The sequence below is a fragment of the Orycteropus afer genome, unplaced genomic scaffold (genome assembly GCF_000298275.1).
Source record: "Orycteropus afer afer isolate SDZICR_OR568_19922 unplaced genomic scaffold, OryAfe1.0 scaffold00054, whole genome shotgun sequence".
NCBI classification, from domain to species: Eukaryota; Metazoa; Chordata; class Mammalia; order Tubulidentata; family Orycteropodidae; genus Orycteropus; species Orycteropus afer.
In genome coordinates, this window is record NW_006921641.1 from 13,708,183 (window position 1) to 13,723,454 (window position 15,272).

Consider the following 15,272-nt stretch of genomic DNA (forward strand, 5'->3'; position numbering starts at 1 on the left):
ATAAGGACTCAAGGACATGAGATGAGTGTCAAACTGACAGAGATCCAGACATATGGTAGCCACTCAACATACAGTACTTCCTTCCATGTCCCCTCCATCCCCATTTCACTGTCCTGACACTGGATTCCTCTCTGCCTCCTTCCCCACCTACACTGGGCAGGTCCTGAGTGAGTCTGATCTGGACAATGACAACATGCTGTCTTTCTCAGAGTTTGAACATGCAATGGCCAAGTCTCCAGATTTCATGAAGTAAGGAGTTCTGGAGGGGGAGGGGCTGCAAGAGGGGGAGTAGGAAGAGCCTCATCTTCTCTTGGCCAATGGTATACCTCTGTCTTCCCAAGGAGGTCATAAGTTTCCAGAGTACTTGCAGATTCTTTCAGAATCAGTAAAACTGGACCTTCTTTGAAATTAGGTAACCTAGGAAGAGACTGGGGGTAGGCTAATAAAGAGGAGGACTGGATTCTAGGCTTTTCAAACAATGTGGGTGGTCCAAACTCAGGTTCATGCAGCTCTACAGCTGGCACATCTGTATGCTTTGCCCAAAGTCCTCTTGGATCTGGGACTGACCCAATGAGTTGCCTTTCTTTTATTCCTGCTTCCCTCCACCCTCTATCTAGGGAGGCCACTAGGAATTGGGGATTTGCGCAGGTCTATACCATGTCGGAAACCCAAAGAGGGGTCACTATGAGTGGGATCCAACTCAACAGCAGTGATCTTGAGCTATTAAGATTTTGAAGGAGCCCTGGTGGTGCAGTGGTTAAGTGCTCATCTGCAAACCAAAAGGTTGGAGGTTGGAACTCACCAGGTACAGTGAAAGATGTGGCAGTCTGCTATAAAGATTGTTGTTGTTGTTGTTGTTATGTGCCGTCAAGTCAGCCCTGACTCATAGCGACCCCTCCTTGGGTTTCCGAGGCAGTATCACTACGGAAGTAGGATTGCCCAACCTTCCTTCCGAGGAGTGGCTGATGGGTTTGAACCGCCAGCCATCTGGTGAGCAGTCAAGTGCCTTAGCCACTATGCTACCAGAGCTCCCAGTCTTAGAAACTCTATGGGACAGTTCTACTTTGTCCTACAGGGTCACTATGAGGCAGGATTGACTTTATGGCAATGTGTTTGGTTTTTCGATCTGAAGATTCTGGTGATAGAGCCTAGAGAAGAACTCATGCATTTCCAACTCTTGATTCAGACAGAAAAGAAACTCAACTACAGATGCAATTCTACTTCTTAGAGTGGGAAGGGACTTGATGGTCCTATCTGGTCTAAACACCCTTGAGAAGACTGAGACATCTCCATGTATCCCTGGCCGTGTTTAACAGTCATTTTCAAATCTGTCAAACAACAGATATGCTTTATCCCTTTATTTCCTTTATGCACAGGAAATGCTTTATCCCTGGAGGTATAGCCCATTGTGTTATAAAACAGCACTACTAGAGTGTCCTTCCTAATGTTCAGCTAACATCTATTTACATCTGTCTTCTATTCCTGAGGAGCTCTGGTGGTACAGTGATTAAGACATTTGGCTGCTAACCAAAAGGTCAGCAGTTCAAATCCACCAGTCTGTCCATGGGAGAAAGATGAGGCAGTCTGCTTCAGTAAAGATTTCCCAAAAAAACCAAACTCACTGCTGTCGAGTCAGATCTGACTCATAACAACCCCTCCTTGGGTTTCCGAGGCAGCATCACCATGGAAGTAGATTGCCCCATCTTCCTTCTGAGGAGTGGCTGGTGGGTTTGAATCGCTAGCCTTCTGGTTAGCAGTCAAGTGCCTTAGGCACTACACTACCAGAGCTCCCCAGTAAAGATTTACAGCCTTGAAAAACCCTGTGGGGCACTTTTATTCTGTCCTATGGGGTTACTATGAATCAGAATTGACTCAATGACAGTGGGGGGTTTTGTTTGTTTGTTTGTTTGTACTCCTGGGTCTTGTCCTGCCCCTTAGTGTCAAGTTGTTGTTGCTGTTGTTAGGTGCCATCAAGTCAGCTCCAAATCATAGCAACTCTGTGTACAACAGGACGAGACACTGTGTGGTCCTTTGCATCCTCTCAAGCATTGCTATGCTTGGACCCATCATTGCAGCCACTGTGCCAACCCATTTCATTGAAGGTCTTTCCCTTTTTTCCTGACCCTCCACTTTACCAAGCACAATATCCTTCTCCAGGCACTGGTCCCTTCTGACAATATAACCAAAGTAGGTGAGATGAAGTCTGGCCAGTCTTTCTTCCAAGAAGCTATATTTCTTCCAGAATGGATTAGTACACTCTTCTGGCAGTCCAAGATATTTTCAGTATTCTTCGCCAACACCACATTTCAAAGATATCAACTCTTCTTCAGTTTTCCTTATTCATTGTCCAGCTTTCACATGCACATGAAGTGATTGAAAATGCCATGATGGCTTGGGTCAGGTGCACCTTAGATTTCAAAGTGACATCTTTGCTCCTCAACACTTTACAGAGGGCTTTTGTAGCAGATTTGCCCAGTGCAATATAACATGTGATTTCTTGACTGCTGCTTCCATGGGTGCTGATTGTGGATCCAAGTAAAATAAAATCCCTGACCATCTCAATTTCTTTTCTCCATTTATTTTGATGTTGTTTATTGGTTCCACTGTGAGGATATTTTTTTCTTAATTTTATTGTGATTTGGGTGAAAGTTTACAGAGCAAATTCATTTTCCATACAGTACTTCATATACATTTTGTCTCATGACATTGACTGCAATTTCCCACAATGTAACAGCTCTCTTCCCACTTCCTCCTCATAGTTGCCTCTTCCCTGAGTCCTTCCCTTCCATGCACTCCTGCCCTCCCATGCCACCCCCAACAGCTGCATCCCTGTGTAAACACTGCCTTTCTGTTCTCCCATGACTGATCACTCCAAGGAGTGTATCTACCTGACGTAAATGTTCACTCCATTTGCCTGTCTATTGTTTAGCTGGAAGCCACAGGAGTGAGCTCAGTAACTGTGAGGATTTTTTATTTCTTTATATTAAGGTGTAATTCATACTGAAGGCTGTAGTCTTTGATCTTCTTCTGTAAGTTCTTCAAGTCATCTTCACTTTCAGCAAGCAAGGTTGTATCACCTGCATATGGCAGGTTGTTAACGAGTCTTCCTCCAATCCTGATGCTACGTCTTCTTCATATAGTCCAACTTCCTGGATTACTTGCTAAGCAGACAGATTGAACAAGTATGGTGAAAGGATACAACCCTGATGCACACCCTTACTGATTTTAAACCATGCTCAAAAAACTCACTGCTGTCAAGTCGATTCCTACTCATAGTGACCCCTCCCTGGGTTTCCAAAGTGGTATCTCTACAGAAGTAGATTGTCCAATCTTCCTTCCAAGGAGTGACTGGTGGGTTTGAACCGCCAGCCTTCTGAGTAGCAGTCAAATACCTTAGGCACTACGCCACCAGAACTCCCCTAAACCATGCAGTATCCCCATATTCTGTTTGAATGATTGCCTCTTGGTCGATGTACAGGTCCCTCATGAGCACAAGTAAGTGTTCTGGAATTCCTATTCTTCACAATGCTATCCATAATTTTTTACAATACACACAATTGAATGCCTCTGTATAGTCAATAAAACACAGGTAAACATCTTTCTGGTATTCTTTGCTTTCAGCCAAGATCCATCTGACATCAGTAATGATATCCCTCATTCCACGACCTCTTCTGAATCTAGCTTAAGTTTCTGGCAGTTCCCTCTCAATATACTGCTGCAACCATTTTTAAATTAATTATCTTCAGCAAATTTTTGCTTGCACGTGATATTAATGACATTGTTGGATAATTTTCACATTCTGTTGGATCACCCTTCTTTGGAATGGGCACAAATATGGATCTCTTCCAGTTAGTTGGCCAGGTAGCTATCTTCCAAATTGCTTGGCATAAATGAGTGAGCACCTTCAGCCCTGCATCCATCTGTTGAAACATCCCATTGGTTATTCCATCAATTCCTGGAGACTTGTTTTTCACCAATGCCTTCAGTGCAACTTGCACATCTTCCTGCAATAGTTCTTGATGACATGTTACCTCCTGAGATGATTGAATGTCAACCAATTATCTTTGGTTCAGTAACTCTTCATTTTCCTTCCACCTTCTTTCGAGGCTTCCTGTGTTGTTCAGTATCTTGCCCATAGAATCCTTCAATATTGCAACTCAAGGCTTGAACTTTTCTTCAGTTCTCTCAGCTTAAGAAATGCCAAGTGTGTTCTTCCCCTTTGATTGTCCAATCCAGGTAAATACACATTTCGTTGTAATACTATACTTTGTCTTCTAGAGCTGCCCTTGGAAATCTTCTGCTCAACTCTTTTACTTCATCATTTCTTCTATTCACCTTAGCTACTCTCCTTTTAAGTTTCAGAGTCTCTTCTGACACTCATTCTCATCTTCTCTTCCATTCCTGTCTTTTTAATTACCTTTTGCTTTCTTGGTGTATGATGTTCTTGATGTCATCCCACAACTGGTCTGGTCTTTGGTCACTGGTGTTCCATGCATCAAATGCATTCTTCAGATGGTCTCTAAATTCATATTTTGGCTGCCATGGACTTTGTTTTACTTTTCTTCAGCTTTAACTTAAATATGCATATGAGCAATTGATGGTCTGTTCTACAGTCTGCCCCTGACCTTATTCTGACTGATGATATTGAGCTTCTCCATCGTCTCTTTCAACAGATGTAGTCTATTTGATTTCTGTGCATTCCATCTGGCAAGGTCCATGTGTATAGTTGCTGATTATGTTTATGTGGGTCTCATAGTCTAGGCTCTTTTGATAGTAAGAAAGAGTACTCACTCAGGATGGTTTAACAAACAAAAAAAGAACAAAGACAGCTAGACCTCAGAGAGTGCCAGGACAGGAGCCCGGAAAAGTTGTTTTTTCTCTCTTGGTGCCCAGCTTTTCTGCGTCTCTTCTCAACTTCCCTGCATTTCACTTCATGCTGCAAACCAGCAATCTCCGCTTTGTCAGACCCAAGGCCAAACATGGCTTACCCTCATTGTCAAGTCTATATATGTTGAGCCTCAAATGGTCCTCAGTAACTCTTACCTACTCTCTCAGCTCTGATGCCAAACTCCTTGAGGAGAATATCTGACTGGCCTACCTTGGGTCCAATACCTACCCCTCTTGTAACCCTCTGTATGGGGGATAGGGCCTTATCCTTCCAATGTGGCTAATAGGTGGCTGTGGTTTAGGCTAACTTTCTAAAAAATAGCTACCATACTTGGAACCACCCCAGCCAAGGTTGATTCCTCTTCTTACTTGGCAGTTCATCAAATAACTGAAGCTGGCTATAATCCTGTCCTCCTTGAATTTCTCTTTTAGTCACTTCATTTCTTTTCATTGGTTCCTGGAACACAGGTTCTGAGACCCTCTGTCATTCCAGTGGTGGTAAAAGAAGCATAAAGAAGGCTTTGGGTTGACTTGGGAGAGCTAAAAACTGGTCATTGCCCAGAGAGTGGGATAAAAGAGGAAGTCAAGGAGGGTGGCTCTAGGATTACTGTGACCCTGAAGTTAGAAGAAGGCCCATTAGAACTGCAGGCTCCAGGTAGCTTATGGAATTCTTTCTTTCAGCTCCTTTCGGATTCACTTCTGGGGATTCTGATGTGGCTGTAAAGACCTCATCTGGTGGCCTCAGGAGAGACCCCCAGAATTTGGAATTCAAACCCCTCCAGACACTGGAGGAATCTGCTTTGAAGTATGACCTTGTTCCTGCCCAGCCCTCACCTTTAGAATAATGTTTATCAAATAAAGTAAAAATAAATAAATAAATAAATAAAAAACAAAGTCTTTCCTCACTCCTTCAGTTCATTTATTTTTTAATGCAGTGTCATATACAATACTTTTTTATTTTGAGCTGCTCATTTCAAGGCTTAAGTCTGCCAATGACAACCAAGCAAGCTAATCTTTCTGAGGTCAGGGTTCAAATTCCAGTGTGTATCATAGCAGAGGACCAGGCCAAATGGATGAAGTTCACTAAGGAAAAAGACACATCCTTCCCTCCCTGTACCAGACCCCTTACCCCTACATCTATCTTTGCATTTCCCAGTGTGGGGCTGTGCAGGGATGTGCACATACTTCTCATTCCAGTTGGTGCCTGACTGCCTAGGCTTTGTTTGAGGGAGAAGACATATTGGCCCCTCTTGGCACCCCCAAGCCCTCAGGAGAGGACAGTGCGTGACCAGCAATAATGGTTTATTCGGTGACTGTTCAGCCAAGCCCTAGAATGAATTTGACCACCACAAGGACCCTTTGGGACCCAACTGGTTAGGGATTCTCAGACCCAGGAGAAGCCACTTATAGGGGTCTCTGAGAGCTATCAGTTGCCCACCTGATGAGCGTGGTTCATCTTTACACTGCCCTGGGATGAAGTGCCTAAACCCTGGTCTACAGGGAAAGGCCGTTTCATCTGCCTGCACTGTGAACCTTGCTGTGATTCCCTTGCTTTTAGGCAGGTTCAGGAGAGACCACTGGAATTTGGAAATTCAACCCCCTCCAGGCACTGGAAGAATCTGCTTTTAAGTATGATCTAGCTCCTGTCCAGCCCTCACCTCTAGAATAATGTTTATCAAATAAACCAAAACCAAACCAAATTCACTGCCGTGGAGTCGGACCTGACTCATAGCCACCGCTCCTTGAGTTTCCGAGGCAGTATCACTACAGAAGTAGATTGCCCAACCTTCCTTCCAAGGAGTTTCCAAGGTGGGTTTGAACCACCAGCCTTCTGGTTAGCAGTCAAGTGCCTTAGGCACTATGATACCAGAGCTCCTTTATCAAATAAAGTAAAAAAAGTCTTTCCTAACTCCTTCAGTTCATCCTTTTTTTTTTTTTTTTACTCACTCATTCAAAGACAGGTAAGAAGGGCCCCATGCTTTGATCAAGCCCAGAATGTTGAAGAACTCATGTGGTATGAGTACACATCTGGCCTGAGGTCCCCATTTCCACATCCTGTCTACTCCGGAGCTTTCCCCTACATCTTGTCCCCTGCCCCAGCAGGCAGACAGCTTCCCAGCAGGGGGAAACAGCCTCCACTGAGAGCAGACACCACCCCCAGACCCTAAGCACGTGGCCTAGGAATCCACTCCGGATGTGTACTTCTGGCCTGGAGACTCCTGTAACAGAGAGAGTCCTTGAAGACTGGCTTTAGTCCTGGGCCACTCCATTCCACCCCCTTCTAGAAATGGTCCTGGAAGCAAATGCCAAAGCAGCAGAATGCAATGGAAGTGGCCGTTTTACACAGCTTCTTCTCTCAGGCATTACCCTGCCCCAGAGTTCTTCAGGATCCCAAGGGCCACACCATTTCTGCCCCTCAGTCTCCACATGGGCCGCAAGCAGGACATAAAGTGGAAAAAACGGGGGCTTTGGAGTCAAAGACATCTAAGTTCAGATCCAAACTGTGTCACTTAACAGCTGTGTGACCTCAAGAAACTATCTCAACCTGTCTGAGCTTCAGCTCTGTATCAGTAAAGTGGAGATAATAGTATCTCCCTCACAAGGTTGGGTGTGTGGACTCAGTGATGTAGAATTCGTGATCAAATGGTAATTACTTTCCATCTAACAACCAGGCAATTGTTCTAGGACCATCTTACTTCACTCAGACATGAGTCAGTCAGGCTTCTCAATTATGCCAGTGGAAGTAGATGGGAGGTAGGAGCTCTGGTGGTGTAGTGCCTAAGGCATTTGACTGCTAACTAGAAGGCTGGTGGTTCAAACCCACCAGCCACTCCTTGGAAGGTTGGGCAGTCTACTTCTGTAGTGATACCAACTTGGAACCCCAAGGAGGGGTTGCTATGAGTCAGATCTGACTCAACGGCAGTGAGTTAGTTTGTAGTTAGTTAGCTCTGTATCTGAGTGACCTGCAACCGAGACTAGTGACCCCTGGGTTCTATCTGCCCCCACCTTGGGGGAGTGGGTGGGTCCAGCAGGTTATTAAACACTGATTTTCTTGGTTTGAACCCTCTTGGCTGCACTTCTCACAAAGCCCTTTAGACACAATGCTGATCCTTCTGTCCTGCTCTGACCAAATGTTCCCAGGACATCCAGAGGAGAGGAGCATGGAATGGTCATGGCTACAGATTTTATTCCAAATACGCCAACCTAATCAAGACCAAGGCCAAGGCTCTCAGGTATCGGCTGCCTGGTCTCACGCTCTGAACTCAAAGTAGTAGTCTCTCTTCTGTCGCTCTTGTGGGGAGACCCTCTTCCCTGATGGGAATGTCTGGTAGGTCCTTAGGCTCTCGGGAGCCACTCTTAAAAGGTGCCACTTGTCCTTTGGGCTCAGAGGAGGCCTGGGGGTAAAAAAGAAGCCAGCATTATGCAGTAAAGGGGAAGGGAGGGTTAAAAAACAATAGCCTAGCCATTTCCCACTCCATGCTGATCCTGAGGCTACTGGGTGAAAGGTTAGTGCAGAAACATCCCAGAAAGGCTCCCCAGCTCTAGTGACATTGGGAGTGAGCAGGGATAGGAGTCTCTGAAGCCCGTGGGGTGGGGGAGCTCAGCAAATCTTTTCATTTCAAATCATTTCAAGAGGACACCTGTCTCCAGTAGAGGCCCCCTGTCTCCAGTAGAGGCCCCATACTCTGTCTGTAGGGACTGACTGGTTCAGTCTACACCTCCCAAGGTGTAGAGATACCCAGAGTTCTGGAGTTGGCATCAAAAGACCCAGGTTCAGCTTCCACCCAATTGTGCCACCCTGAGAAGCCCCCCAGGGCATCACTGAGGCTTAGTTTCCCTATTTGTAAACCAAGGTGATAATGCCCACCCACCTATCTTGCAAAAAGGAATCTTGGAGGAATGTAAATCTGTTTCTTTAAAAACCACAAAGCTCTATGGAATGGGTTGTTGCTTTATCAATGGTGATGATGGCAAGGCTTAGGGCTCTAGAGGCAAACAAGGGGTCAGCACGGAGTTGGACACCCAAGGATCTACACTGACCTCTCGTTAGGCTCAGTAGGACAGCAGAATGCTCCCTCCTGGGTGTGTGTGGGGTGAGGGGTGAGGGTGGCTCTGGGAGGCAGCAAAGGGGGTATCTGGACTCCTCTGCCTGCGCACCGCACATGAGTCATCTGTAGTGCCTGACTCGAGTACCAGCCATCACCAATTCTACCAGATGCACACAATTGCCAGTCAGCTAGCCAGCTGCTGGAAGACACCTAGGCACAGACCTGTGATGCCTTGCCTGGGCATCAGGAGAGACCACGCAGGCAGAGGGGGTTTTCCCCAAGGAAAAGAACTCTCTCAGATAAAAGCAGTGAAGGGTGGACTGTGAGGAAGTCTCAAATTTTGTTAAGTGAACAGTTGGGCCTTTAAAGATATTTTGAAGATCCCAGGAAAACAACTTCCAAGTCTGGACAGGGCTGGGAGACAGATTCCTGCTCACTGTAGTACCCATTTCTTCCATTAGAGGGCAGCAGCTCGTGGCTGCCTCAGAGCAGCCCTGCAGGCAGTGGGACTAGTACAGCTGCAAGGCTGCCATTTCTTGGCTAAGGGAGAAATTGACAGATTTGGGCCATTAGAGATTATGGGGTTTGCTCCCAGACTCCCAATGCATCTGACTGGGAAAAAACTCTTCCTAATTCCACTCATTCAGGTTCCTGGTGTCCCTCCTGAGGCTGCAGAAGACCTGACCACACTGTTCCGTAACTGTCACTCTCTGCACTGTAGGATTAGTCTGGGTACCTCTCCTTGGCTGGCAGAGAGTAGGTGCCCAGAGGATCTGTGTTTGTTCAGTGCACGGATGAAGGGAGGGCAGGTACTCACAAGTCAGTGGGGATAGGGTACCGCTCCCACTCCTTCACAGGCAGCACGAAGTAGGGGACCCAGGCCACTGTGCCTGTCTTATCTCGATAGTACTCCCGATGCTGCTGCACTGTCTACACCTCAACCAAGGAAGACAGGAAAGGTTGTTAGTGGGCAGGAAAAACCCTGAGTAACTGCAGTCTCAGGTCTGTACCTGAGCAGGAGATGAGGGACTCACCCAAGGCACTGCCATCCCCTTAATGCCCCTGGAGGGATCCAAAGACCTGGGGCCTCAGATCAATTGCTAACTACTGGGTATCATCTCTGATCCTCAGCTCCTCACCTGTCTAACATCCACTACTCCAGCTTTGCTATGGAGAGTACAGATAGAGACCAGCTAAGATAAAGTATAAACACACACAACGTAGGCTTGATATGTGTTTGTTCCTCCCTTTCCTGCCTTCCTGGACAGGAGGATATGGTTCTGTCTGGTCCATATGAGAGTGCAGATGGAGGCAAAAGGTTCCCAGTTCCAATGGGATGGTTTCAATGGGACTCCTCAGAGTCTGATGTCATCAGCCTGGTCTTTTCCCTCAAAGAAGCTACTATACTCACACGAGTTCTCTCCCCTGGGCACCAGGAGGCACTTACGTTCTTGGAGTCTGACTGGGAGGGAGGAATGTTTGCAAGGCCAGATGAGGGAGAGAGCGAAGCTTACAGGTACAGCAGATAATACATCTGCATGGAGCCCAGGTGCTCCCCTGCCTTCTCCAGGTAAGCCCTTATCCCTTGTGCACTGTGGCTTGACACTCCCCAAGCATCTGCTGGCATGTGTTGGAACCAGATCCAGAGGAGCCTTTAAGAGCCAGATAAGCAGGACAAGAATAATGGGGGTGTGGATAGGTCCTCCTTGATCCTCTCTTTTTCCCAAAGGGCAGTTTGGATCCAGTCTGAGCTGGAGGTTGACTCAGAGAACCCTATCAGAGAGACTGTGGTCAGGTGGGTGCCAGTACAGGTGGGTAAATACAATTGGGAGTAGACCTGGAGGTTGGCCTGGGGTAGGGGGCCTTGGTGGGGCCTTTGCTCACATAAAGGAGCTCTTGTGGTACAGTGGTCACTCTGTGGGAGAAAGACGAAGCAATCTGTTTCTGTAAAGATTTATAGCCTTGGAAATGCTGTGGGGAAAATTCTACTGTGTCCTATAGGGTCGCTTTGACTCGAAATTGACTTGATGGCAGTGTTTCTTTGGTTTGCTCACACAGGCCTCTGACTCAGGTAGGAAGTGAGTAAGGATCCACTGAGCCCAGAGGCTACAGGGCAGAGAAGTGCAGGAACATCTCCAAAGGCTCCCTAGTTCTGCTGGCATTGGAGGTGAGCAGGGACAGGAGTCACTGAAGCCCCCAGGGTGGGGAAGTTCAGTGACTCAGAGAACTGAAACCTGAGTCCTCCTCCCACTCCCCCTAGCCAAACTCACCAGGTTCCCAGCAGGCTCAAGGGCTCTGAGACAGCAAATAAAGACCCTCTCTAGTGGGTGAGAGGTCTTCCTTGAGCCCCTAGCCATTACTCTCTTCCCATAGCAGGGGGTAGGGGAGGAAGGGAGGCAGCAGCCTACCCCTGGCAGCTCACCTGGTAGAAGCACGTGAGGTCGTGGGAGCGGCTACTATCCAGATTGTAGCGGGTGTAGCTGGGGATGTGCAGCCAGCGGTCCCAGGTGTGGGAGTGGTTACTTAGCACGAGGTTGGGGTTTGGGGAGAAGAGGGTTGGGAAGTGGCCGCCTTTGCTGAAGGGAGTGTGACTTTTCTCCATGACTGCGTTGCGATAGTCCTGGAAGTACTTGAAAGTGGTGTTGCCATAGGTGGAGCCACAGGAGAAGGCCACACTCGGAACATGGCCTCCGTATCTGCAACATCAGGGGTGAGTGGGATGGTGGGAGGATACAGGCCAGTGATGGGCGTCAGGGCCAATTCCAAGAAGAGAGGCTTGTAGAAACTTGGGGTGAGGTCAGTGAGCTGCTGTGGTCAATTCTAGGCTTTGAGAGGCTCTCTAAGGTATACTTAATGGTTTAGGTATTTGGGGAAGTACAACTGAAAGAAACTCTGGGGCTTCTCTCTACCCCTGATGGTCTCTGCCTTGATGACTTACACAAGGGTCAGAACTCCTTCTGGACCTGAACCCCTCTGCAAATCTATAGGCAAATCACTGTCCTTAAACAGGCCTCCATTTACTTGAGGGTTGGCCTGAAGATGTGAGGGCCTTCTCTAGCTCTGTTATTCTGTGGTTATTTGACTAGTAGGTAGAGGAAGTGTAAGAAGGAGTGAATGGGAACAGTCAATGCAATGTCAAAGTGGCTAGATCTGTTATAGCTGAGACCTGGAATTCAGAATGCGGCAACCCCCCTCCCAACACAATTGCCTCAAGAGGTGCCACTCAGATGCCTGGAGAGCTCAACCAGAGGCTCTGGAGCACTGAGAGCCTTAGGAAGACCTCCATCACCCTCTACAGCCATGGAATCCCAGTGAGAGGGACAGGAGACCAGCAAGTGGAGACCCTTGGACTCACAGAGAGCACAAGCTAACGCAGGGCCCAGTTAAATGGGAGTCATGCAGAGGGCCAAAGGTATGCTTTGGCCAAGTGAGGAGAGAGTCAGCAACACCTAAAGAGCATGGGCTTCAGACTTTTGTAAACACCAAAGAGATGAAAGCTTTTCAGATCAGCACAACCTGAGGACTTTTCAGTCACTACTCACCCTACTGAAAGCTGGCCCCTGCCCCATGATGCCTTTGCAACTGCTTTTGACAAGATCACCTGCTGCTAATCCTGTGGGCAGTTTTCAGACTTTTATCCATGTAACCTCCTTGCAGAGTTCCTGAGTGGTGCAAACGATAATGTGCTTGGCTACCAACTAAAAGGTTGGCAGCTTGAGTCCACCCAGAGGTGCCCATCTTGCAAGCAAGAAAGGCCTGGCAGTTTACTTGCAAACAATCAGCTACTTAAAAGCCAATGGAGCACTATTCTACTCTGACACATGGTGTCACCCTAAGTCAAAGTCAACTTAACAGCAACTAGTTTAACCTCCCACAGCATTGGGCATTGTTGACGTGGTAGTTAACATTATGTGTCAACTTGGCTGGACCTGGTTTTGAGTGGCTGGGCAGCTGGATGTAGTTATTCTCCACGATGAGACTGGCAGTCAACTCCATGGTGGAATCTGCCAAGAGAAGCTGAGTAGCTGATTTATGGATGTGGTCTGCTTCCAATATATAAGGAGAAGCCTTGGGAATGGTCTGCAGCTTTTTGGCACGCTTGTACCCTGCAGGTAGCCAAGTCTTCATTCAGCAGCCTACCATCTTGGGACTTTTTCTGGACTTGAATTAGTGGCCTGCCATGTAGTTTGATAATCTTGGGACTGTGCCATTTTACCTGTTAACCTTGGGTTTGCCAACCTCAGCAGACAGAAGCTGCCTGAGTTAAGAAAAGACTCCAGCTTCAGAAGGCCCAGAGCAAGAGGCAGAGCTGAAGCCCAAGGTCGAGGGACTTTCACCCAGCCCCTGGAGCTTGGTACTTTGAACTTGGACTTCTAGCCTCCCAAACTGTAAGAGAAAAGAGCTTTGGTGGCATAGTGCCTAAGGGATTTGACTGCTAACCAGAAGGTTGGTGGTTCAAACTCACGAGCCACTCCATGGAAGGAAGACTAGGCAATCTACTTCCATAAAGATTTACTGACTTGGAAACCAAAAAGGGGGTCACTATAAGTCTGAATCAACTCAATGGCAATGAGTTTGGGTTGTTTTTTTTTTTTTTTTAAAAAAAAAAACTGTCAGAGAATAAATCCCTGTTTGTTAAAGCCATCCATTTGTGGTATTTTCTGTTAAAAGTGGCACTAGGGAACCAAAACAGTGGACCTCTCCCTTCTTGTAACAGTTGTATTGGTTTTTTATTCCACCCTTCTCTCATTTTCTGTTGGTTTTCACCTACATCTTTGACTGTTCCTGTTCAATCTCAGTATTTGCCTCATGATCCTTCTCTTCTGCCAACCTCTTAAGTGCTGGTGTTCCTCTGGGATCTGTACTGGGCCTCTTTTATAACGCCGTACAGTCTTCCTGTGTACTGGCACCCATGCCATGGCCTTAACCATACTTGTGTGCTGATGCCACCTGGTCTACATCTGTGGTAGTTATGTTTGTGTGTCAACTTGGCTGGGCCTGCTTGAGTGGCTGGGCAGCTGGTGGTAGTTTTCCCCATGATGAAACTGGCAATCAACTCTATGGTGGGATCTACCACAAACAGCTGAGTAGCTGACTTTGAGATGTGGTCTGCTTCCTGTATATAAGGAAAAGACTTGGGAATGGTCTTCAGCCTATGGCATGCTTGGACCCTGCATGTAGCTGTGTCGTTGCTCAGCAGCTTACTATGCCCTGCCAACCTTGGGACTTACAGTGGACTTTACAATGGCCTGCCGTGTGGTTTGGTAACATCAGGACTGTGCCTTTTTACTTGTCAGCTTTGGGGCTTCTCAGCCTAAGCAGCCAGTAGCTGTCTGAGTGAAGAAATGCCTCGAACTCCAGTGGGCCGGGAGCAGGAGGCAGAGCTGGACCCCAAGGTTGAGGGGCTTTCACCCAGCCCCTAGAACCTGGCACTTTGAACTTGCACTTAAAGCCTCCAAATTGTAAGAATAAACTCCTGTTTGTTAAAGCCATCCCATTTGTGGTATATTCTTGTCAGAGCAGCACTAGATAACCAGAACAACATCTCTAGCCCAAAACTTCCCTCCAAGCATAAGATTACAATGTACAATTGCACACTAGACATTTCTCTTGCATGTTCTGCAGGCATTATCTTCCCACCCCATCTTCCCCAATACTCGGTTTCCCATCTTGGTGAAGAGCACTCCTTAGTTGACCACGTCAGAAAATTGGGCATCCATCCCTCTCAGCTTCATCTCCCATAGCCAGTCAGTCCCCAAGTCCTGTAGTTCATCTCTACCACCTCGGCTCAAGCCTTCATAAGCTTTCACCTGGACTATGGCAGTGCCATCCTCACTTTTTTAAGCACATCATATCCCTGGCCTTGCAATTCATTTCCCATACTTCAACCAGACTCAACTTTTTAAAGTCAGACTTCTTAGCACAGCATTCAATGTCTCCCATGCTCTGACCCTTGCCTACCTCTCCAGCCTCATGAGCTACCCTAAACCTCAGTCATGAAGAGCCATTTGCAGTTCTCTAGGTCTAATTGCTCTCCCCCATCTCTCTTTCTCTGGTCCCTTGCCCTGTGCCTTGTTCGATCAGGCTAAATGTGTCCACGCCACTCCATCATCCTCCACCTTTCACCACCTAATACAAATGGTCCTTCAAGACTTACCTACACATCAGTTCTTTTAAGAAGCCTTTCCTTATAAAAAGCTACTTCAAGAAACCATAAAAGACCTAAATAAATGGAAAAACATCCCATCCCATGCTCATGGATAGGAAGACTGAACATTGTGAAAATGTCAGTTCTACCCAAAGCAATCTATACATTCAATGCAATCCCAATCCAGA

The 15,272-nt window shown here is 47.0% G+C and overlaps 2 protein-coding genes across 2 annotated transcripts in view; one reads left to right on the top strand and one right to left on the bottom strand.

Annotated features, from left to right (window-relative positions):
* The window catches only part of CIB4 (calcium and integrin binding family member 4), a 119,244-nt gene extending 113,645 nt beyond the window's left edge, over nucleotides 1-5,599 (top strand). Inside the window, exons 6-7 of the mRNA XM_007938876.2 lie at nucleotides 161-249; nucleotides 5,569-5,599. Of these exons, the coding sequence (XP_007937067.1) occupies nucleotides 161-249; nucleotides 5,569-5,599 (120 nt within the window). The remainder of the gene's footprint in view (nucleotides 1-160; nucleotides 250-5,568) is intronic.
* A 2,538-nt stretch (nucleotides 5,600-8,137) lies between these two features.
* FAM166C (family with sequence similarity 166 member C) overlaps nucleotides 8,138-15,272 on the bottom strand; it is a 31,855-nt gene continuing 24,720 nt past the window's right edge. Inside the window, exons 2-4 of the mRNA XM_007938877.1 lie at nucleotides 11,359-11,632; nucleotides 9,754-9,866; nucleotides 8,138-8,282 (exon numbers count right to left, since the gene is read on the bottom strand). Of these exons, the coding sequence (XP_007937068.1) occupies nucleotides 8,138-8,282; nucleotides 9,754-9,866; nucleotides 11,359-11,632 (532 nt within the window). The remainder of the gene's footprint in view (nucleotides 8,283-9,753; nucleotides 9,867-11,358; nucleotides 11,633-15,272) is intronic.